This window comes from Odontesthes bonariensis, chromosome 14 (assembly GCF_027942865.1).
Source record: "Odontesthes bonariensis isolate fOdoBon6 chromosome 14, fOdoBon6.hap1, whole genome shotgun sequence".
In the NCBI taxonomy this organism is placed as follows: domain Eukaryota; kingdom Metazoa; phylum Chordata; class Actinopteri; order Atheriniformes; family Atherinopsidae; genus Odontesthes; species Odontesthes bonariensis.
The window spans coordinates 25,563,842-25,589,705 of record NC_134519.1 but is presented as its reverse complement, the minus strand read 5'-3'; the positions used below and the strand labels follow the sequence as shown (position 1 = coordinate 25,589,705).

Genomic DNA, 25,864 nt, shown 5'->3' with positions numbered 1-25,864 from the left:
ACACAATAACCCAAAGGATAAATATTTATACTTCGAGAGGATGAATCTGGAATATAAATTCACCACCCCAGCACTATTATTTGTCTTTACGTGTTGATATAAAAAGAAATTAAAAGAAAAATGTCCCCTACCTTTACTAATGTCCTGGTACTCTAGCCACAGCTTTCTCTGGACCTGTTTGTTGGGGTACCAGATAGTACAAGTCTCCTGGAAACCGTAAACCGCCTCCTGCACGTAGTGGTTCCCAAACTCCCTGAGAATGGAGACAAAGTCGCTCCGCTGCGTCGCCCCGTCCAGAGAGTGGATGGCCGAGCTGAAAGCTGAAAAGATGGAGGGAAAAGATTTACTTTCTTCACCGGATCCTTTCAGTTCCTCGAAATGGCCGGCGTGCTTTCACTTTTAATTTTGCGGGTACTGAAATAAAAGTCAAGTCCAGTTTTGGCCCGATGCTGGGATTACTGATGAACGATTGGCAGGTTATGAAGATTACTCCAGATGAGGGATAGAAATATCTGCACCAAAGTTTAGAATCCGTTTACTGGCGGTATCTACCCAGTTATCAGTCAAGGCATTTCACTTCAAATGACAAATGTTGAAGTCACAGCAGAGTGCTGGAACAGATGATGTAAATACATTCTCATTTAGTTCTCATTTCCAACTTGTTAAATACTGCCACATGGCAACACAGACTATGTAATGTGGTTGGAGAGGAGGAGTGACTTCTTTTGCTCGACTTCGGTACTTACACAATAAAAATAAATTTCATTGCAAAAAAATGTTGCCAACTTTTTACAAGCTTCTGTGGCAATTTTTTTCCTGTAAATGTCACATTAGCAGTACAGGGTACCCTGCAGAGACAAAAGTGGAGCTTGTTCAAAACTGACACAGCTGGTTCCTGAGCAAGTGTCAATATGCAACGCTCTGGAAGTGCGAGTGGGTTCAGATATCCCACCTCATCAATGTTAGCACTAAATTACGGGGCGATCATTCCAATAGCTTTTGAGATATTTAAGTCTGCTTCAAAGTGACTGAAGCACAGATGCCATCCTTACAGCAAAACACTGGGGTTATAGGGAAGAATACAAAGATAACCTTTATGTAAAATTGCCATTGTAAAGGCTTTGGACACTGAATGAAGTTATCCTTTAACATAACATGATGATGTAAAGCTTAAGTGTGCTGTTCCTTGGCAGAGTATTTCATGTCCTCTGTTACTTTGTATAATTAAGTGGGATCAGAGTCAAAAAGAGTGCACACAATGACTTATTGGGAATATGATTTTTGGCACTTGCAAAGTTGTTCCAAGCTATTAATTCTGCACCGAAGACCTCTTTAGCCCTTTTTAATCTGGTCTGTCTCACTTCAGCAACTGCACAAAGGTATTCATCATCACAGTGGTGTGGTCGAAGCTGATGTCAGGTGTTTGACAACAAATGTCCTAAATGGGCTTATTGGACATCTGATCCAGCTGCTTACTATTCATGAACTCTTTCAACCAAAGAGAGCCGATTATCCACAGTGTCCTCGCATTGAATATGAACAAACCGGGGCTCACAGAAGGAATTAAAAAAACATCACACTGAAACCCTTCTGATGCTGTATGTATTTCAGCAGCACTCTATGTACCGTAGCTGTGTTTTAGAACACATCTATCTGATATAAATCTGATGAAGGATCAAAATCTGAGGATTTAACGACAACAACCCTTTGATGGACTTTGATCATTGTGTAATATTCAATCCTTTTTTTTTTTTAATCAATATTACAATCAAAAAATTGTGAGATTTAATTTTTTTTAGATATTTATGTTTAGTTTTTTTCCTGTCTAGAAAGCTTTAGGGTTTTGAGTTGAGTTTTTATTGTTCTAAAAGAGTATATTTCACAGAAAATCATGGAAAGATTATTTTATTCCAGATCGTGGGGTGGTGTGGATACATGAGAGAGCTAGCTTACACGTCCCAGTCGAGTTAGCTGGACCATTGTGCTTAAGAAAGCCATTTGCTTAACACATAGGTTGCGTTGTTTTTTCTTCACACTGAAAAAGTGGCAGTAAAAAGCTGTGTTAAAGGTTCTTTATTATCTGATTTAGACAGCAGGCTTTGTGCTTTACGAAAAAAAAAATTGCTTTTAACTCTCTCCTCTCTCAAAAAAAGTCCCACAAGTCCCAAGTTATTTCGGTCAATTGAATGAGTGGTCAGAGAACAAGGACAAAAGGGCATATGAAGCTATTTTCGATATGATACATCCATCAGGGTAAAACAAAATGTCCACATGCTCAGTGGGATTCTCATCTGGTAAATACTAGAAAGCCAAACTGCAACAGCAGTTTATCATCATGATTTTTAGGAGAAGTAGTATTAATATCTCAGCATTCATGCTTCGCTCACTCTTACTTCCACAAAATTAAATAAGGAGTTCACTGAAGTGGGAGACAGAGTGCGCATTGATGATGAGCGATGGGGGGCTTTGCTATCAGACGTAAGAATCTGTAGCGTCACCCCTCACCCCCACTCCACCAGTGGCTGCTGAAATATGATGAGCTCAAGTGGGAAATGGGAGTAAAAAAGACGGTGGCTGTTGAGTTGCTTCTTAAGGAAGAGAAAATAGAAAATGTATCCTTAGCAGACGTGGCAGACACTTTGAGCACATAGAGGCACCATTGGAAATGCATTAGAGGTGCCATGGCTGTGTTTACAGAAGGGTGTCTGACTCTTATCAGAAAAGAAGCTATTTATGACGGATTTCTGAATAATGCATGCAAATTATTAAATGATATTCATAGCAGGAAGAATGACTGAATGCAGTACTTACACAACAGCTTTTACTCCCCCTTTTGGCAAACTTGGTAAAATAGTGAGAATGTGAGAAAAAAAAAAGGATTTTTTCTTTCCACTTTTCTTCACAGAATACCTTTAAGGTGAGAAAGCCGACAGAAAACATTAAGTGTGCCTTGATGTGCCAGCAGCAATAAGATCCTCCAGTGGATGTATTGCTTGACTAAAAACCTATCCAGTTGTCTTACTCTGTGAGGTTTCCAAAGCGTGCGCTGACAGGAGGCTTTGGTCTTACTATGAATGCAAAGCTTTGTGATTTATGACACAAAATCAAAAAAAGAGAAAAAGAAGACAAGGGAAATAAGATGAAATGCCTATTTCTGAACAGTATGCTGACCTCCCTCCTAGCTACCCATCAATCAGTCTCTCCACCCATTTCTGTATCAATATCCATCACTGGTTTTGCATGTGGAATCCACTTTAATGGATTTATCCACTTTGGTCCTATATGATCTAACAGAAATTCTGTTTGGGAACATTTGTATTTTACAATGGGATATTCATGTGAAGAAAACAACTTTTTTGCTGTACGCCAGTGAGATTACTGGTGTCAGAATCAGACATAGCTACCTTTTTTAGCTGAGTACGGTAATCCCTGCACATCACGGCTTAGGGGATGTCACTCATCTTTAGGTCTAGTCTAAGTAAAAACAATGTAGAGGTTTGCATAGGAAACACTTGATACATATTCGTAAAAAGCTCACTTAAACATGGTAAAAGATTGAGAAATATATTGTAGAGATTTATGTTGTTAGACAGGTGAAAAGTTTTATTGATTTTCTGTCAGAAATGCTAATTTAAGTCAATCCCATCCCTAACACTGGGAAGCTCTAAGTAGGCCTGCTACAACAAATCAGTTGCAAACTAGCCAATCATTCATTATGACTATTTTCAGCCTTCAACATGAAAAATCATCTTCCCTGAATGCAAACATTTACAGAACTTAGGCTACCTGCTTACATTGCTAAAGAAAAATTGGGAAGCATGAAACTTGATTTGTGAAGAGCTGAGCTGAAACTCGCCGACGCAGAGCTGGATTTATTTGACAAACTTTCATCAGAGACAGTTGGGATCAAGAGATGAGATGCTGCAACTGCTGATCAAAATCAGAGCAGGGCCGACTCTTTCTCTCCCCCGCTAACGTTCTCATGTAGCAAGACGTCAGGCCGACATCTGTTGCTCCATCATCAGCAGGACATGTCTGCCAGTTTCTGTAAGTCGCACATGTTAGGAATAATGGTAAGATGGTCCACAGCTGGAAACTTCACAGGACCATTATATAACATAATGTTCTTCAGAAGAGACGAGGAGACACTTGAGAGACTTTGAATGGAACTTTGAGTCGCATGGTTTCATATATGGTTAAAGTTTATTCCTGACTCGTTTACTTGGCAATTGTGTACTTGTTTGGTTTGGTTAGAACAAAATTAGCTCTGAATCTCTGCCCGTCCAATCAGTGCGATACATTTAAGCCGGTCTGAGTTCTGTCAATCAGCATCTGCAGCTGACGCAATTGGCTATTGTTTCAAACATTCAGGTGAGAATGAATAAATAATAAAGCATTTTTCAGTGATGCGACAAAATGCGAAGACTTTAAATAATAAACCAGCAGTAAAGAATTACAAGGGAATACACATCTTTTGTTTTAGAAAAAAGGAAACCTGGAAGTAAAGTGTGCATGTGAACATGATAAAGTCCTGTAAGCTGTGCTTCCACATGATACAATATCACTTTTTGTGCTATATGTGATATTATTAAGAGTGCAAAATACAGTATAATTGTTCTGAACCTGAACTGGATTCTAAAGGACACGTTATGTCCTTTTTTCACAAGCTGACATACTTTGTCAAAATAACACACAGACACTCCAACTCTTTTTTTCTTTCTATTATTTACGTCTCTATTTATGCGTATCTTTTCAGGATGTGGAATGGCTGACTTGACTCCACTTTGCCCCTCTCCTCCACGGGGTTTGTTTCTTTTGAGATCTGCAGGACTTAATAACTCTCGGAGCAAGTTATTACCACAGAAGATAGCACACAGTAAATAGCCTGTCCTCAAAAACTTACATTTCAGCTGGTAGACCACTGATCCCTCTTTTAAAGAAAGTCTTGTCACAGAACACGTATCAAACAGCCTAAGTTGTTCAATTACACTGATGGAAGGAAAGAAATTCTTGCTCAGAGACACATGGATTCTCCAAACACGTTTCTGTTTACAGCTGAAGGTTTGTGTATGAAAGCTGAGAAGTGGATGAAGAAAACGAACAAAGAAAATTAACTTGAGCAATTTCAAGAGACGTGTTAAGTGTTGTGGAAACTAGATTTCAATGTCGATGATGGCACCGAATTTATTCCACTTTTTATAACATAAAAGGTGTTTTTTGACAAGCTGCATCCCACTTTATTCATCACTAGTTACACTTCCACAGCTCTCCTCCATTATACAGTGAATGAAGAAGTTGAAAGCACCTATTCCCTTAGCTGCAGTCTGTTGTATGTTTTCATTTGCTTTCCCTATGAGGCATTAACTTTTCTGTAGAATTAAGCACCCCGTTACAGAGCCGTGGGTTTCTGTGAGTCATAAAAAAGTCACCTTCATGTGAAAAACCTTTGCTTTCCTCAGCAGCCTTTGTGAGAGGAAAACATGTTTATGCAGTTTAATTTCCATGTTGCTTGGACACATTTGTTTTCTGTCCCTGGACACTGCTGGATATTAAAATGTATGAGTTATTACACAGCTAACCAGAGCTGAGGCTGTAACTAAAAAACTTGCAGTTCCATCTCCATCGTGTTTGGTTCATGAGTCGGTTTGGGTTTACAACTTCTATAGTCAGACTAATTTCTAATTAAAAAGAGCTTGACCCACACCCATAGCAGAGTTCTCTTCAAGCACTGTGCCTGAATGGCAACATCACAGTCAGTCTATAATTGACAGTTTCAACAAGTATGTAAGCAAGATAATCTTCACATACAGCTTCATTTGCTTACATATCTAGTTTAAGTGCCGGGTTGTTGGAGAGGGCGTTAAGGAACGTTTATGGGTGTGTTCACACTTTTTCTTCAGCCTTCTGGTGCGACTGCTTTGACATCTTGGTTCAAACTGACATTTTTATATCAAACAAACAGATGTCTGACCGAGGACACACTGATAAGGTCACCCCCTGAATGGAGTCCTTTTGTGACTAATGTTTTGTTGATGGAACCTACATACTTTCATCTGGTGAAACCTCTTATTCGAGTATATTACACTCAATATGGTGTTTTTTTTTAATTTTTAATTTTTTTTTATTAAACCAGTGGAGAAGTCCCCAAAGACCTTTGGAGTGTTCTGTGTAAAAGAGTCAAAACAACACCAGAAAGTTCAGTTGCAGAAATGTAACTGTAGTTCTGACACTCGCAGGAAAAGGTAATGAGCAATATAGCTCCTAAGCTTAAAGAGCCAGTGTAAGCTTCTAACTATACGCGAGCAGGTCTTTGGTCCATGCTGCGTTTATGTTTCAATCAAACTGCACCAGAAGCGGACCGAGACCCTCCTTTTCAAATATTCTTGTTTGGTGTGCACCAATGTTTGGAAGGAAGCAGTCATACTTCTTCAAATGATCTGCACTAACTGAGCAGAAACAGCAGATTTTGTTTTAGTTCGATTAAGCCTGCCCTGGGTGAACACACCCTGAAGCCTACATGTACTGGAGTGCTTGCCAAGTTTGTTAAAAAAAGATGACATTCAGCCAACTAATCACAGAGCTGATCAAAAATGACAACTGAAGTATCCAAGCTGTTATGGTGAGTGGCTAACCTTGATATGTCATATTACCTGCAATGTAATAAATAATTGATACCTCATGGTACTCCCTACAGCACCGGGCGGAGTTTCCTTCGGGATAAACAGCAACATCATGCTTTATACATTTCATCAAAAAATGCAGAGTGATTTTACCTTGAGACAGCACCCACTGGTTGAGCTTGACATGGTACAGCACAGAGCGAAGACTCCAGTGTTGAACGAGGGGATAGCCAGAGACCTCACTATAGTTCACCATACCTGCGGAATAACACAGAGAAGAAAAGACAAACCAATTTACATGGTTAAAGTCCCCTCCTGGAGCTATCCTGGAGCATGGTTCAGGGTAGTGTGCCACCACACGTGTAAATCCATAAAGAAAAAAACTTAAGCACTGATGTATTATTCACTCCTCGGTAGTGGGAGAGAGATTGCAGACTTTAGAGTCAGATCAAAGGGTGGTGCCACATTTTATTCTTGTTTACTTTACCTGAAGAATCAGGAAGAAAATCTAATAAACATTAATTCTATATTAAATGACAGGAGAGGGGAGCACACAGAGTCTCTGGTGTTAGATCAAAGAGGAGCACCGATCTGCGGCTCGTCCTCCACCAGAAAATATAAACGCAGGAGATGGCAACACTAATGTAAAATCTACTCACAAATGGTGAAAAAGGAGAACCGAGAGCAGGCTGCACAACTGTGGTGTCAGATGAAAGTGGAGGCCAACATCTCGCTAGGATGTACAATGCATTCAAATGATGTGACTATATGCCTATCAATCACAAATAACACATGCACCCAACTTTCCATGTTAGTGTCAACCTTTAGGAATTTTAGTTTGTTTTGCGTAAGTTTAGGATGCTGTAAACTAAGGACAAATTTAGGAAGATTTGACGGGTTTTTAGCCCCATTGTTTTAAACGTCATGAAGATGTATACGACATAAATGACTGATGATAAATGACATAAGATTTATGCACAATCAGTTGGGATTAAACTGTCACATCCTAAACTCACACGAAACAAAAACACTATTCACGCTTAATGATCTATTGATACTGAACGGATAGATCATTTAAAAAAACCTAGTCCCTCTCATTTCTAGCCCGACACTTTAACCAAGATGACCTATTGTCATCAGAAGATTCCATCAGCTGTAGATAATTTCTATCAATGGTTTTCATCATTAGGTGCAATTTAATAAAATAAATGGAGTGGAAACTATTTGTGCCTAATCAAGCTGTTAAACAGACCAGAGGCCGAAGTATTCCAGTAACAAACCATGAACTCCATTTTAACTTATCAGACAGTCTGAGAAAAATATAGTGTGGAAAAAACAGACTTACAAGTGCAGCCACGTAGAAGTACCACTCTTAGTCAAAGGCCAGACAATTTTCAGACAATTTGAGTTATAGAAGGTATGCACCTTTGTCAATTTTCTGTCTAGCCATGCAGAGATTACTTCCATTGATGGGCTGCTGCTGTAACTCGTAGTATTAAGATATCGTCCATGCACATCATCTTAAATTAAAGGCTGTTGGTCTTCTTTAAATTCCATTCAAACAATGCGCAGACCACTGCCATTAGCATTTGTCCAGAAATCAGGTATTCTAAAGTCTAGCAAACTGAAAGCGTATAAAAGGGCAGATGTCTGGTTGTCCTTCAAAGAGGGATTTGTCAACACCATCAAGGTGATGAAATCCCAGATAGACATATATATGGCTGCATACGGACAGGCTCGTACTACATTCAGTTTTATACAAACTTTTGAAATGAAAACTGTAAGCGTGGATGACAGTTTACATGTTTTGGGGACAAATGTTTCATCACTTTATCACGATCTCTAATGCATTTTTTTCTCGTTCCTCCCTGGATTTCTAACGCTGAGAAAACGCTGGACTTGTGAACCAGGAGATCGGGGTTACAAAGGCCTGTGGTGTGATTTAAGCATTCATCAAAACTTCAATAATAAACTTAATTTGAACACATTTGAAACAAAATGTTTGAAATAAACATTAAATCCTAAGTTACGTTTTCCACAAAATTCACTTTCAGAATAGACCTGTTTTTGTTCATGTAAATATAACATGATTAGCCCATTTATTTTCTATTTTCTAACAATATGACATGGGAAAGGCATCTCGTAGCGATCCTCATTCAGATATTTTGGTTTTTTAACTTGCTGCTCTCTTTGGTGATGGATTCACTGTATTTTTTTTTTAAAATACAGGCTATGTGTTTTGTAAGATGGAACAGCACACCACTTAAATACATCACTGCAGCCATATACAATAGCACTATCATATTTCCCATGCTGCTTTTATGCAGTGTTCCTTTACAGCCCAATATATTATTTATATTGATTTTGTCTCATTTAGCGATCCTTTCCCTGCTGAAATCAATAATGCCCATCTCTTCTGCCTGAAATAGTTGCCCATGTTAGAATATTTTTCATCTTGATGCACCGCTCGGTCTATCAAAGTTTATGCTGGCTTTATGCTGCTCCGACCAATAACCTTGCACTTTGTTCAGTAAAATCAAAGTCAGTGGAGAATAAAGCGCAAGATTATATGGAAGGCACAAAGAGGAGGTGACATTCATCACTCTGAGTAGCGGGGGAGACCCAGCTGTTTCTAGAAGTTGTTAAAGCACCAATCAGCTTCCTTTTTTTTAACAGATGAATCATCGGTACAGAAAGTAGTGATGGAATGCAGATTCTTAGTGACATTATGTGCTGTGCATGCATAATCTCAGTGTGTTCTACTTTGAGAATAGGTGTTGACACAAGAGAAAAAAAAAAGTACAACAACATCTTTCCAGGTGAACAAAGACTGTGTCAAATCAGTGGCAGGACCCCCTCATTTTTGCATAAGAGTGCAGGATCAAGCCTTTAACATCACTTATATCAAACCTCAAGCAAGGCTGTAGAATATAAATCATGTAGTCTCCCATGGCAACTGACAGCCGTGTCATATAGCAGCAGTGGGATTACAGCCATATATCACTGTGACTGCCCCCACCGTGTTCACAAGCACATCCAGAAAGTGTGTGGATAACGATGGTGACAGAGACATGTATCTGCAGCCACAGACATGAGAGAGAGGAAGGTGGAAAAGAGATGAAGGCGAAGAAAAGATTAAAAGCAAAACTCCACGTTTGAGAGATTTTACTGGGTTTGTCTGAAAGAGATAAATTGAGACATGAGGAACAACAAAAAGGAGCTAGCTACAAAAGTGCATCCATCGTATGAAAAGGTGAGAGGGAAACAGCGGATGATGAATATAGAAAAAAAAGACGTCTGACGTCTCCAGCGATCGGCGGCGGTCTGTGTTCATGTCACAGAAATGAAGAGGTATTTGTATCCAACACAAACAAAGAAGTTGTGGGGAGCATTTTGAAATTGAGATTTGAGGAACACAAGAAATGAAGTCCAACAAATTACCTGAGAAATACAAAACTAGTATTTTAAGTAGAAGCATGTTTTTTTCTATTGATTTTATTATTTGATGTCGTATAAAACAGCACGATTTTCCTGTACTTTTCAGAACATTTGTGTCCAGATAATTATTTAGGCTGACAAGGGAACTTTTTTAGGGAAAACATCATTCTGGATTTTTAGATAACTCTGCTGTACAATAATGTACAAGATAAATAAGGATGACATATGGATACATGATTATGCGTGATCAAAGATGGCAAAATATTATTGCCTTTAGAATGTGGAAAACAGACTATGTACAAGATTTAAGTGGCAAGGTGAAAGCCTGAAGGGATTAAAGGAAACATGGCAGATTTGGACAAGGAACTTCAAAGTGGCAATTAGTGAAACAATTTATTCAATTGGACAAGCTGATAAATCAAGGACAATTATTGGTCTTGATCTTAGAAAGAGCTTAAAATTAGCTTGAACACTTAAGACGAGGTTTAGATTCCTGGTCTAAATAAAAGGAAGTGAGAACATTCGGTTATAAATAACACTGAATCAGAGGAACAAAGGCAGCAGCGGCTGTCTGTTTAGAGCGTAGACTTTAAGACACAAATTAGATCGGAAGTATAAGTGTTGAGGATGCGTGCAAGGCCAGTAATAGTTTCTTTACAAGGCTGCTGTGAAAATGCAACATTTGGCAGAGGCCTGACACCACCTATGAACTTGATGAATAAGCCTCTAAATGTGATGTTCCTGCATTGTCCTCACCTTCAGCTACATCCATTTATCCCCTCTTATGGGAAATGGCTCCCCGGAACGACAGATATATTCCCCGGCATCGAGAAAGTGAGAGCACACCACTACATCCCCATCTCCCGCCTCCTTTAGTGAAAATGAAGAACAAGCCCAAAACATATACAGTACAGTAGCGCAGTGTATTCTTCTTCTTGCTGAAAGGCCTTGTCTCCCTTTTAGCCCTGGGGTGCTCTGCTCTCATTGTCTGACAGAATGATTAATTTGACTGAACTTCACTTTGCAAACATCCCAAGTTCACATTCTCTCCCCATGCAGCTGGTGCCAGGGCCTCTCAGAGAAGCAGGGCTTGGTCAGGGCTGCTCTGTGTACGACAGCCCGTTCTCTTTGTAAGAATAAAAGGCGTGAAAATGTCTCGTCAAAACCGCACTGCAAAGAAGATAAAAGGAACTACACTGAAGGTCGGAGAGGGTGGAGGGGGGATCTGAAGAGGAAGTAAGTTGAATGTATTCACAACTGAAAAAAACAGTTCTCCAAAGAGTACTTACGTGAGAACTTAGTATTCGTATTTCCCATTCTGTGAGGAGAACCGCAGATGGAAATGCTGCTGCAGTTGCAGCTCCTGGTGTTTAGTTTTTCATATTCTTTGTTAAATTACTTAATTAAGAGCTTCAAGAAACTGCTAAATTGAAATTGACTGATTGGCCGCAATGATACTGCACAAACATCTATCTGTCGATGTGTTGCAATTCATGCAAAACTCCAGTATTTCAATGGAATTTTTTCCTGAAGTGACCTCCATAGTTAATGATTTGATTTATTTCAGTGCTCTTACCATATATCATGGTAATATAATTGTTCACCTCATTATATTTAATGGCCTCCCTAATGTTTCCTCCATAGTGTCTACTAATGTAGGGGCCAAATGTCCTCCTTACAGAACGTGATACAACAAAAATGATCTCAGTTGAACAGGAAACTCTTTGGGAGTGTCAGTTTTGCAGTTCTGTTAATTACTCTATTGTTCACTATTTTCACAATTTAAAGGCATTAATAGGCTGATAATAAGAACTCTATCACACAAACAACTGAATTGTGTAAAAGGCTGGTGTCTGTAAATGAATAACTGAAAATAAAGGCCAGTCTGAATTCTGTAGATTAGATCTTTTTAGTCCTCCTGTGCAAATACAAAGTGTCTATTTATTCAAACTAAAATATCAGCTTTATGTAATCCTGTGTTTTGACTGTTGTCAGGGCAGCATCTAATGCTAAACTCAAGGCCAGAACCCAACGGCGCCAGACAACGTGTGTCAAAACAGACGCTCAAGACATATTGATACCCGCTCCATGCAAGTACGTCCTGGCTGTCGTCCCATAGTAACTCTGCCTGTATACCAGCACTGTCATGAATAAAACTAGTTTGTGAACTAGATGGAGAGAGATTAATGTACGAGGTTGAGAAATAACCGGTGCAATTCGACCCACAATCATGTCGTTAAACGCTCATCAGATAAGTCACCAGGTCTAAGTAGTGTGTATTCACAAAGAGTTTTTAACTCAGTGTGGCTGAACATCTGTCTTAACATCTTATTGTATGACACAAATCACTTTTGTAGTGTAAACGAAATTATGTGCTATATCTCATTTTAAATCCCACTATATTGTAATACTATGTGACCTGCTGACATAAACTGACAGGCTACTGGCATTGTCCCTTTAATAGTAGGGCATAAGTTGTCGGAATAACACAGTTATCTAAGAGCGTATGTAGTCATAAAACAACTGACATATGGTAGTGCACCAACTATGTAGGTTTTCTGCTGCTTTCAAGGCATAATATCCCTGATCAAAAGATTTACATTTCAACTTAAAAACTATGATTAGGCACTTCAGCATAGCTCACGATCTGTGTGGTCAGATGTGGGCTGCATCATCACGACGCTGCCTACGGATGAGAGTGGAGGCACTTGACATGAGTCATCAATACACTGCAGCAATATGCCGCCAGTGAGTTTTCAGGTTTGAAGTTCCCATAAGGCAGCTAATGGAGTGCTATTTGCTTACACATATCTGTGTTTCCTGCAGAAACAGAATATGGGAAGTCTGACCCCCCCCTCTCCCTCCCATAAAAAGCCAAGTGTGACATGTCGCCTCCTGAACCAGCACCAGCCCCCATTCTGCCAAAAAGAGAAAAGAGATTCTGAAGAAATCTTTCCCCGAGTGCCTGATGATTCATTTTAAAAAATCTTTTATAAAATGCAGTGTTTATCTGCTATTTGTGTTGTATATAGAACATTTGTGAGAAATTAATGTACCACACTAGAAAACAGGGTTGCTCACTGACATATCTCGGAATTTCAGATCTAAATTAGAAGAAACTTGCAATGTTGGTTTTAGATTTGTTGGGGGGAGAGAAAAAAAAACAGTTTTGCGAGACTTTCTTTAGCTTTTTAACTTAATAAATAAAGAATGAGCTACATATGTAAAAAAGCTGATTATGCAATTGAATGCAGTATTGAACTTGAAACTCATCAGAAACTCACCGTATGCTAGACATCAGAAGGACATCAATTACAAAGCAGTACCGTTCTCTTCAAATAATTTAAACTATATGGAAATAAAGAGTCAGAGATTTTGCACTCACAATGTAAGATAAAAGAAATGAGACCTGAGGAAAAAAAAGTAGAAGAACAACGCACAGTGACTTTAAGGAGAGCTTTGAAACAGAGCTGTAGTTTCACGCCAAAGATCTCAGAACAGAAATAGAACCAATTAGGACAGCAAAAGTGGCTCATGTGGAAAGTGGCAACGAAAAAACAAAACAAAACAATACACTAGTTGCCAAGTCTTCATCAAGACTTCAAGGTGGACCAGAGAAGAAAAGACATCAGAGCCCTCATTATTGTCAAGTTATGCTTTAACAAAAATAAGTCTTGTGAAGTTCTTTCAATGCCCGAGAAGCTCTTATTAGCAGTAGGTAGACAGGAGCATGTTGGAAGTGCTCTTTGCGTCTTCTGCTGTTACCACGCAGCTGACAAGAGCCTAAAAAAATATATAAAATAATATCAAACAATGCAACCTAGTCCAGGCTGAAAAATACTGGATATAGCACAGTTTCAGTAAAGTCAACACAGTCAGAGGTTATATCCAACTACGGAACCCATATTATCCTTTTTCATGCGATGATCCTGCCGACAGTTAGTTGTCAAAGTGTGAAAAAGAGAGGAAAGACTTATTGTTACAGATTTAAATTGTGGCTGATTGATTACCATTCATTTTTCATTGGTGTTTTTGGACGGGGAGTGGTTGCCACACCAGAGGAAATCAATAATTATCTATTTCCAATAGAGATTTACTAATTGGCAAAAAAATAACTGATGGCAACAAGTACACTGGAGGCTTCCACAATAAAGCAAAAGGTCTATTCCTACTGGGTGTATATCTTAAACTCATATATGGGGCAGCGTTAGGCTCTGGGTGCATAAAGCAGAAACATAAATCAAAACTAAACCTAATCAATATTTCAGCTCTTTGAGAGACTGCATACAGTCTGTTGGGTAGTGAATGCACAAAGAGGAGTTCAGTTCCGACGACTGTAGTTTTTTGCTGGGTGATCCATCTTTGTTTACATGTCAGCTTTTTTCCTTTTTGTGCAAACGGAAAGAATAAAACAAAGAAAAATCTTAGTGGACTTCTTTACGTGCTTCGTGCAGATGGCTCAGACAGCCTTACTTCCACAAATCCTCATCTATTATATATTATTGTCACTGAAAAATGTGCCCTACCAAATGCTAGAGTAGGACTTTTAACAGGTAAATGCTGAACTCATTTGATCAGCCCGAGAGAATGGAGTTATTTCATGTGAAAGGTCTTTTTTCTTTTTTTGCCACAGTCTGGACATATGAAAGACAAACAGATAGCTCTTGTGGTCACGGTCTGTCGTCAGGGTATACTATTTGAGCTTGACATTTAATCATAGATCTTTGAGCGGGGGCTGAAAAGAAAACATCTTACATCAGCAACAAGTCCCTAAGATATCACGGCCATGAAAATGAAAAGGAAAAAGTTTCTGTCCTTACAGTTTTGCTGAATAGACTTTACCTGACCAACTGTTGATTTAACATGAAAGGCCGTCACATTTTCAGTAGATGGATTATTTTATAGATGGATAATATTATTTTACTGCCGCTACACGTTAGATGATTGCTTACTGTTCGGTCTCAGCTCAGGCCGGTGACTCGAACAACAAAATAGACAAAGACAGCTGGATTTTATCGAAGCCGCACATAAGTCAGACTTCACGAGACGCTCGGGTAATGAGCTTCGACAAATCCCAAAAGATATAGAAAGAGAAGCTGTTTGTCAATCGATTACAAAAAGGGATTTTCGCTGAGGTATAATATAGAGAAAAAAAAAAAATCCCAGCCTATTTGTTTCTGCTCAAACTACTTGGAGCGTAAATTGAGTTCAATTGTTGACATTTGTGACTGTGTCCCTTCGGGAAGCAGCGCAGACAAATTCGGAGCTTGCTGATTCTTGGCGTTGAAAGTACAGAGACGACGGAAACCTGTCTGAACAGTCCTCCGTCCGGTAAGTTTGCCGGGAAGTGGTTTGTTATTTCAGTCGCTTCTCTAAAGAAGATTCATAAGAATGAGCTCAGGTAAGAAAGTAATCTTATGGCTCATGGAACCCCATTAACAAGCCCGGCCTGTGCTCCATTTCACTCTCGGATAGGTCTGGGAATTAATGATTTAGAAGGAAATAAGGCAAAAAGAGAGTGAAGAGATAGGAGGAGAAAAAATGACTCACGAGCAACAGAACTTATCCACCAAAATCATTCTCTAATCTAAGAGGAAACTAATTGCTAAATGTAATACACGAGAAAGCGGATTTCTCTCCCCAAACGATTCTGATTTAAAAGACAAAGAAAAGAAAGACGCCGCAGGTAAGGTGAGCAGAAATCATTGGTTTAGGTGCAGGCTAAACTCTTTTCATGAAATGTTATCAAGGAATATTACAATTTTTCATAATACCCGGCCTGACCACTTCTTCTGTCAGGCAGGTTGACTTTACAGAATGCTTAACTGAATCCAAACACGACTGTTTAGTGTTCACTGTGACCTACTGCGGGCGGAGAAAAAAAAAAAGGGATTTCGGCCATGTTTTTTCATTCTTTTTTATTCCTCTCGGCTGTGGGATCTCAGTTTCAGGCTTCTCTTTCTTGAAAATGTTTTCCTGCAAATCTGTCATGTACATGGAACTGAGTCATTTTAATTAGCATTTGTAGTATTTTCAGGTTATCGTGAGGACCTCGCTTACAAGAAATCTGGATCGAAGAAAAGCCATTGTGCCACATCAAAATGTGTAATACCTACACTGAACCACAATGCAAAGCAGATTAGTTCCACAGTAAAGGCTCTGAAAGCGATGGATGTATTTTTTGACCCATTTCTTTTTTGTTGGTGTGTGTCCACATCTCTGGCGTCACATTCACCTGAACTACTCAGTAAGGTCTGGGAAAAGATCATGGCTCAGTTCAGGTAGACATTTTCAACAGCTAATAAACATGCTATATTATTCCTTATTTTCTTCTGTGTCCTGAATCCCACCCCCCAACCCCCAAAGATTGCACCCAGAATGCAGAGGCATCCAACAATCATACAGCCTTTATTCTAAACCATAGACATTTTAAGCTGAGGTCCAGTGCTCCCAGTATGACTATTGAACTCAAAACTGACGTGAATCTTTAAAAACATGTTCTGCAAGTCGGGCAAAAAGCAACATTCGGAAACCCAACTTTGAAGTCACATTAAAGAAATCAAACAGGCCTGTTTTCCTGCAAAGGAATCTAACTTCTAACAAACCATACTGCCAAACACATTATCGATAAGTCTAAAAGACATGGTAATGAGGCTGGCAGATGTGGCTTGTGACATCTCAAGGTGACACGTTTTTCATTTGGGCTGCACTGAAGGATGGCTAAAGGCACCGCCATTGCCAATGATTCAAAACAAGGTGCCAAAGAGGCTAAGCAGATACCTCTGTGCTTGCGTGGTCACAATGCCATATGCTTCGACTTTAATTATGAGGGACTTGGGGAGAGAGGGACTCTGGGCTGAATTATGAATCACTGCCACTCTGCTGCCTCAGAAGCCATGTTCTGCTGGATTTAAAGGGGGAGACCTGCCTACAGAGGTCCCCCCCTTTCTATAAATAAAAGTCATGTGTTAAACAGGACACCAGAGTCCCTTTTCATCTATGGCTTTTTTCTAAGCCTGTATAACTTTTTACAGGCATGATAGATGTAAACAAACGTTTATTGTCCACACAAACCCAAACTTCACAACACGATCGCAACCTGTGAAGCATTTCAGGATTTTAGCCCATCCAAAGCACAGCAATGATTGAAAGGAAACCTCTATTGGGAAGAAAAGTGGCCAAAATATGACAACTTGCTGAAAGAGTCACTATCGAATCACCTAAAAATGAGAAATGAGCATTTCCTCTCTGATCTATTTTTAGGTCAATTTCTCAAGTTTGCCTGGTGCCCTGATTTCACCCAATCCATTTCAGAAAGCTGTGATCATCTTTTTTTTTTATTTTATCGAAGCTTGCATTCAGTGGTCAGATGCCAGCGTGGCTCCCTGTGAGAATTGAAGAAAATTCATCCACCAAAATATAAAGCCTTAGGCATTTAAAGAAAGAATATGAAAAAAGACACACACGTGCTTTAGGCTGAGAACCGTAGCTTTAGTTTTAAGACTGCAGGATGTGTGTGTGCAGAGGGGGCTGTAGTAGTAGTAGTAGTAGTAGATATGATGGAGAATAAAGGCCAAACTACAGTAAGTGATGGGCTCTGAATGCCCTTCAGCTACTTCAAAAGACAAACAACTCAAACTCCACACCCTTTGACAGAGAGGTATGCTCTGCAGTAGATCACAGGGATCGTCATTTATCCGCCCAACACTGTCCCGCTGAAGCACACGAGTGGTCGCCACGGTCTAATTCTTTTTCAAATATTAAAAGCTAAGCCTGAGGAGGAACAGACTCCAACCTTGAGGACTCATTTGATCTGAAACATGCCTCCTGCTCACACTGACTGCAGGTGGCTACCAGGCAGGTAGTTCTCTTTCACCAGGACCACCAGCCGGAGCTTCTCCCTCTGGTAACATGCCGTGACCCCCAGCTGTATTAATTATCCCATCCAATGTTGTCAGCTAATTAACTGACGTTTAACACGGGAAGTGGCTGGAGCAATTCCATGCAATTAATCAGTGTAGAGGAATAAATTAAAACCCTTTCTAAATGTGATTACTGTTGAAGGTCTGCATTCAAAATTTAATTTAATCTGGGCTTTAAATGTTGTGTTTGACTGGGCTGAAAACAGAAGAGCTCCTGTAGTCGCACTGGGAGCTTTTTCTAATAGAAGTTCTGCAAAAGATCGCGGATGAACGAATAAATTCTAAGCTGCCAAGAGAAAATGCAATTAAGTTGTAAAGGGCAAATATCATAAAGGGCATCATGTGCATTTAGAATGAACACGGAAAATTGAAATCAACATTTAGAATTGGAACCTACTGAAATATTAATGGAACAATAAGTCAAAAAGGCATTGAAAAGCAACAGGACTTGATTAACACCTAATTCATTCAGTTTTGCTTCAGGCCAAAGGACAGTAAGAGCCCTTTTAGAAACCAGGATTGAAGTAGTTTCTCATCTCTGGTTCAGACACCAGAAACATACCTGCAGTTCATAAGACAATTAAATCGGTGGAGCTTTCCAAACTCAATGCTGCTTTTTGTCACACACCTGAAGCTTGGGCGTCTACAGCTTCACCAGTGTGCATCTCATCTTTTATCTTCTCTTGGATTTTTTTCCTGTTACACAGTGCGGTACTGTACTATCCAAGCATAGGAGGCAGCAGGCAAGAAGCACCACCAACATAAACAACAGAACAAGGGCAAACTATGAATGGAATGCCATACTTGATTCTCAGTTTGCTTGCAAATATATATATATATATATATATATATATATATATATATACACATACATACATATATACATACATACATACATATATATATATATATATATATATATATATATATATATATATATATATATACACACATACACACACACATCTTTTTAGTTTAGATACTCATTCATTTCAAAGCTCCTATGAGGATTTAAATCAGAAAGGGATTTTTTAAAAACTAAGCTAAAATACATGTGATCCACCACCTACTGCAGTAGTAAATCACATATATCACACACATAATCACACAAATCACACACAGTAAATCACATATGTAAAAATTAATTTAGGCAATTCAGATTTTTTACAAGTCAATATAAAAAAAGCTTTAACTATACCTGTCACATAACATAACATAAAGCTAATTCTGTGAAGAATTAGCTTTATTAGCTCAGAATTCTTCACATCGTCAGAACAGACACAGGGAAATGAATATGCTTCCTTCTCTGTCAACGCCACATCAAAGTTTGCCAAACTGAACGCATTCAACATAATCAAGTCATGATGAACTGGGTTGAATGTCAACATACTGAAATAATATAAATGGGTCTGACAGATGGAGAGGAGGAGGATGACAGAGAGGCACTTAGGAGAAGAGACCCATGGAGACTGACAAAGCTTAAAACTAGTCCAGAACGGAGAGTGAAGTGACAGGAAGAGTCACAAGGTTGCAATCCTCCAAGCAGGAGAAGTGCAGAGAAAGTGCAAGAGCATGACCGGGTCAAAGCACTGCACAGACAAGGTGCGAGTGCAACAGTTTGTTGAAATTTTGCATGTGTCTTCAAGTGTGAAATCTGTAATAAATAAGAGTATATGTGTGTTCACACAACTACACACTATTCCACATGTGAGTGTGGCTGATTGATAACACTGAAGAAAGAGGACAAAAGTTCAGAAGCTACCATGTCAGCATTAACTGTTTATTTTGTCTCCCGGGGGAGGAAGTTGATGGGATGGGAGGAAGGTGATGACAGAGCTGGTAAAATGATGGCCTGAATTTGCCCTTCACCAACCTCTGAGGGATGAACAACTCAGACGAGGAGCTGGTGATAAAGACACTTTGTGCACAAGTTAAAAAAGGTATTTCAGCGAATGTTCTCCATCTGCCCTCAATTAGTACTGCTGCTGCAACCGGAACATTTGGATCCCTCATTTTAACTGCAGAGAGGAACACGAATTTCACGTGAATGTAGAATTGCGGAAGCAACAGAAAATAAAGCATATTTTACAGCACATGTCAGTGAATTGTCCTGACGATGACACTAAGCTTGATTTGGGCTGTAACTAAATGGATGTGGATTGAACTTGATTCCTTTCTCCTTAAAACGTCTTGAGATGAAACATGTTGTGAAGCTAAATGAATAAATTAGTTAAATTGAAATCAAACACGATTCTGTTTCACAGGATCTGAAAGTCGACGCCTCTGTAAGCTGCCCTTTTTAAAGCAATCGTGTTGATCTGTTGTGAACGTTAAAGAACATTAGAGAAGTAAATGTTAGATTGCAGATTCGCTCGTCTCTGAGTTCGCCCTGCGGGAGACTGGTGACCTGTCCAGGGTGCACCCTGCCTCCTGCCTGATGGCAGATGTGCCTCCCTGAATCAGATAAATGAGTACAGAAACTGAATGGGTGGGGGTTCCAGCTGTTTCGTCTTAGTACCGTTCATTTTCCCAGCCTTTTGTTACCCCCATCCCAAGTTATTTGTTGCTGCCATCAAATCTAAGACGTGTAATGAAACAGCAAAATGTGGTTTTCTATGTTCTATTGTGAATGAAATATTGGCTTTCCAAATAGATTTCCAAATAATGGCAATAATTCTGTTTTTATTTGAAAGTGTCCAAACAATTTTTTTTTAAATGGATTTTGTGATCAAAATGTCTGATAAATTTCATAGAATAAAAGTCTTCAAAGTGACTTAGTGTCAAGAATAAAATAAATAAAGAATAAAAGAATATATATTTTTTTAAAAAGGGTCCCTCGATGCAACTTCTATGTAGTAAACTAAAATGATTTTTTCTTTCTGTTTTGAATTATAACATTTTATTACATCTCAAGGCTTTGGCTATGTTATTTCCTAAAATCCATAGAGTCAATAAATCTGATTAAAGCTGCTGTGGACTTTAGGGAGCAAATGGGCGGATGCTGGAATAAGAAAAAAAGAAAAAGAAAAAGTGATTGAAGACAGCAGTTGTGAATGCATGCTGAATGATTGCTGCGGTCCAGCACAATCTGTACTGACAGCCTAATCTGGACCAACGTATCCAATCCACATTCTTGTGGGCTGTTGTTTGAGGATTCCATCTTGGAAACCGTTGTGGAAAAGAAGAAGGCCCCTAAAGGCATGACCTTCCTCCACTGCCACCAATTATATCAAGGCCTTATAAAATATAGATTATGTGCTATCTTGGTGCTGACATATCTAAAGGCTGGTAGCATGGGGAGTGTGCACGGAGGCCACAGGCGGAACCCAGGGGGAGGCCAGGTTGAAAATGACAAGATGAGGAGAATACAGTAATACAATGGGTGACCTTGATGGGAGGAACTCAGCCAGAAAAGAATAAATAGATGAATGAAGGGCCTAACTTCCAAGGGAGTTTGTGATCAATTGAAATCTAATCAAAGCTCAAAATATTAAAATGCACTAATTGTGATGATATTCATTAGCTGAAATTACAATTCGGACCAATAACCATGGATTATTAATGGATAGGAGCTCAGTTTGGAACAATTGGCATTTAACTTTGTGTCTTAACCTTTCAGCATAAATGTCATGTAAAAATTCTAATAGAAAAAGTTTGAAGTTCAACCAACAGTGATTTAATACATTTCAACTCAAGTTTATTTTTTGGCAGCATACACATATATATATATATATATATATATATTTTCAAACCCTGAAATAAAGTGTGAAAGACGAGCTGAGATGAGATTTACAACTATCGGTGGTGAGATTTCACATTTCATGGTGGTGTATGAAAGAAGAGCATGAAGGCTTTGCAAGTCTCGCCTTCATTTTTCCTCACTTACACACACACACACACACACACACGCACACACACACACACACACACACACACACAAACACACACACGCACACACAGATGCACGCATACACGGACATACCAAATACTGTGCATCTCTGGGGGAAAAAAGAGCTGGTGGCAGGAAGCTTGTGTGATGTAATCAGCAGGAATACAAAAAGATTAATGTTGTCAATAAAACCAGCCTTACTAGAAGAAATTGGATTGTGCCTTGCGGTTTTAATCAAATACACGGTGTTGTTATCAACATTTAATCCTGTGTGTATGTGATTTTTTTTTTTTTTGCAAAATTTCTTATCCTGAAGATCTGCTTACCATACCTCAACATACTGTATGTGTATCAAAGCCTAATGATATGAATGACCTTTCTGTTGTATGACAGCAACTCTTCCAGTAGCATCACCATGAACAAACCACGGTTTCTTTCCGTCATGCTTTTTCTCCAAATTAAGATCATTGAGAAATCGAGACACGAGGTCTCTTTCTCAAGAGAGAAAGTTCTGTTCCAGACAGACAGGAGATTGTGATCTCAGCCTGACAAGAACGTGCTTGAGAGAGTGGGTCATTCTGTAGTTTCCAATGTAACCATGTGTGAGGTAAATATGAATACAATTATGAATTTAGACGCATTTCACACTGTGCTGTGTGGTTTATCTAAACAGCAGACATCTAAATTCATCTGTTGGAATCGGATCAGATCTCTGACATGAATGTGTCTGCCTTGGTGCTCGGCTGTTTTTAGTTGTAGAAGCAGTACTTCAATAGGTATGCTTGTTCTGGGGTGCTAATTAATATACACCTCTGGGAATTCCCCTTCGGTTGAAAAACTCAATGTAGAATTCAGTCTGGAGATGGGAATTTACCAAGTCAAAGACATCTTGCCTAATATGACTCCCTATGTAAAAGCACTTTGTCTGAAGTGTAAATGTCTCTTCCCAGAAGTATTCTAAGCGGCACTCTCCACTCCAGTCTCTTTCTTTTGAGCTCCCAAACTCACATGTGACCCATTTCTCTCAAACCATCGGCACAAATCTGTGTCGTTGTCATCAAATGACGGGAAATCGGCTGCAGAGCCAAGACAGCGGGCTGAAGTGACAATTTCACCTGTGGTGCTCTCCATTGCACTCCATCTCTCCGAACACAACGACGCATAGACACCCATTCAAAGACAGATATGTGTTATGTGTGAGTTGCTGATAGTGGAGGCAGTGTCTTTATATGAGGCTGCTAGAAGAGGATGTGAGCAGGTTAAGCCCCCTTTGCTGCCCTTTTAACCTCTACCAATGGATTTCTTTGTCAGGGCTCTGCTCTCTGCCTGCCTGGAGACTTCACAGGAAAATGCTTTTCATTCATTCCTTTGCTGGGTCTCTTTCAGGTTTCTGTGTTGCACCCTCTGTCTTTCATCCTGTAAAGATTTCATGGTCTTTGTTTACATCTCTCTTACTCTATTGCTCTCTTTTCTCTCAGTTTCTTTCATTTTTTTTGTCTGTTATCTCCCTTCTGGTCAGTTATCTCTTGAGCTCAATCTTTAGGGAAATCTGCTCCACAGTCTTGAGGATACTTGCTTTCCAATTAAATCGAGATGTATTTGCCTTTCAAAAGCCTCTCTTTCCTCAGTCTTTCTCCCATCGGAATAATTGATGGAGGTCTCTGGCCTCATGATGAATGGCTTCCAAGTCTGGAGATGAATAGGAAGATGAATGATTTCACCCCTGTGAGGGCTGGAGTGCGGCGGAACAAGGAGTGCTGACATTGTGACAAATACACTGACCATAGCAACCAAACCTGGACGAATCAGCAAGGGACAGAGGAATGGCACGCGGTCATTGCGGCTCAACAGACGGTCCTCTTGCCAACGCTGCCTCAGCACGTCTGTCTACCCCACAGACAATTACCTGAGCCTCGCAATTAACTGCAGGCGCAGTGATAATGCTGACGGCCTGCCAGCAGACGAGTGAAGGTGGAAGCGAGCCAGCTAGATGGTGCTGGAGAGCATTGCGCTGGACGCATTGGGTTTGTGCATTTTGTGGAATAATGGGGGCCAACAGAACAGGTGCGGTAAGGTGAGAAGATGCCCCGGGTGACTTCATGTGGCTGGTGCCACCACTTCTCCAGCCAAGATTTCCAAGATGAAACAAGTTTTTCTGCTGCATCTCACACAACTTACTGTCATACAGCTGTGAGAGTGCAAATGTGCATTATGGGCCATCTGTTTAAAAGGACGGCAATCATGCAGACTCTTAGTGCTCCATAGACAATTACAGCCATCATATACACACAAAATAAGACTGTTTATCAGGAACAATATCTCAATGATTATGTCGCCCTCTACTAAGTTATTGGCTTTCCGTCCTGAACTGTTTTATGATGAAATTATACTAGTTTCCTTTCAACTGCTAAAACTTCTACAGTTACAACCATCCGTATGGAAATGGGAACAATGGCCTCAAAGCCATCATCTCATTTCATCCAGAGTGGATGAAACTCCACAGTTCAGCAATTTTCGAAATATTTTTTGTTGTCATTCATTCAGGCTTTTTTCAGACTAGTGGCGATTCAGCTAATAATAATACTAATTATAATAATAATTTGAGGACAGCATAAGCCAAGTTTCAGGAGCAGGGGACATATTATTGCTGCCCGAGTTACTGGCACATCAGAGACAAGCGGCAAAGTGATGTAAAGTGACCCAAGGTTTATTACTTTGCTTATTTTCTGTGTAAACAGAACTGTGTGGCCAGAATATGAACTGTATTTTGCAACATTTCTATTCTGCCTGTGGCGATTGCTTGTCATCTTTCTTGAGACATTTATGGCTTTTCCATTGAAAAACGACCTAAACGTGGGGACGATCGTGCCCTCTTGCTTTATGGCTACAAATACAGAGGACACACAGCACGGTGCTTTCAAGCTGACGTCACACACCGAGTCATTTTAATCATTTATCGATTTCTTGTAGTAACTGGATCTGTTGGATCTATTTGTCATAAAATAACATTGACAGCCCTTTCATGAAAATCAAAATGAAATCTTTACAATGGCGATTCATTCTTTATGAAACAGTTCTACTTGTTTCGACAAACAGAGTTTACACTCCGCTGCCTTCCTCAGCAAACTGTTTGCACAGAGATAAACAAGTTTAGGACATAATTTAGTGGCACGCAAACTCCCTTGTGAACAGTCAGCAAATTAAATCCTCTCAGAGAGACTGCCAGTTGTGTTTAAAAGCCTTTGTCCACTTTCTTAATGTCACAATAAACAGCTTACAGCTTCAGTACTTTGAAGATTTAAAGACAACTTTGTTTCAAAGGTGCCTTTTAACATGTACTCTTTTTGTACGAGCGGTTTTTCATGTGGACAGATCAATAACAATGCAATATGGCAATATAAAATGCTCAGTTGAAATAGCAGCTCCAAAGAGAAATACGTTTAATTGTTTCTGTCGTCTGTTGTCTCTCGCTTTGGGGTCGCAGAGAGAGATAATTTCAACTTTGTTGAAAAAGTTTTTTCTTTGTTGATATCAAGTATACAGTTTGGTGCAAAATGAAGCTTTGACTAAATTCAATGAGGGAGATCTAATCCATTCAATTTACTCTGTCTTCTGCCATTTGGGCTTTTCCACTGCTTCCTTCTCCCTCCCTTCTCTCCAACGCTGTCAAACCTTCCACTTTAATTATGACATCACTGCTTTAGGCCAGGTCTTTCTGCTTTTTTTTTCTCATCCAGTCTTTTTTCTGTCCTTTTAGATCTCACTTCTGCTGTCATTCTCTTTCTTGACCCTGCATCAGCCATCCTCTCCAGGTCCACCTTCTCCTACTTACAATGTGATTATTTTTGCTTTCCCGTGTTCAAGGGATTTTAGAACCCAGAAAAGTCACTGGGCAGCGCCTTCACTTTTCCGTTGCTATCAGTTTCTCTCAGAAAAAGAGCTGTTTAGACCTTAGTGATAGCAATATGAAGAAATCCTGAGCTATTATTATAATA

General features: G+C 39.5%; 1 protein-coding gene across 7 annotated transcripts in view; it reads right to left on the bottom strand.

Annotated features, from left to right (window-relative positions):
- Positions 1 to 25,864, bottom strand: part of astn1 (astrotactin 1) — a 357,848-nt gene that overhangs the window by 150,529 nt on the left and 181,455 nt on the right. For all 7 annotated transcript variants that reach the window (XM_075483746.1, XM_075483748.1, XM_075483747.1 and 4 more), the window contains 2 exons: positions 6,774 to 6,878; positions 132 to 320 (listed from right to left, as the gene is read on the bottom strand). In XM_075483746.1, the coding sequence (XP_075339861.1) occupies positions 132 to 320; positions 6,774 to 6,878 (294 nt within the window). The remainder of the gene's footprint in view (positions 1 to 131; positions 321 to 6,773; positions 6,879 to 25,864) is intronic.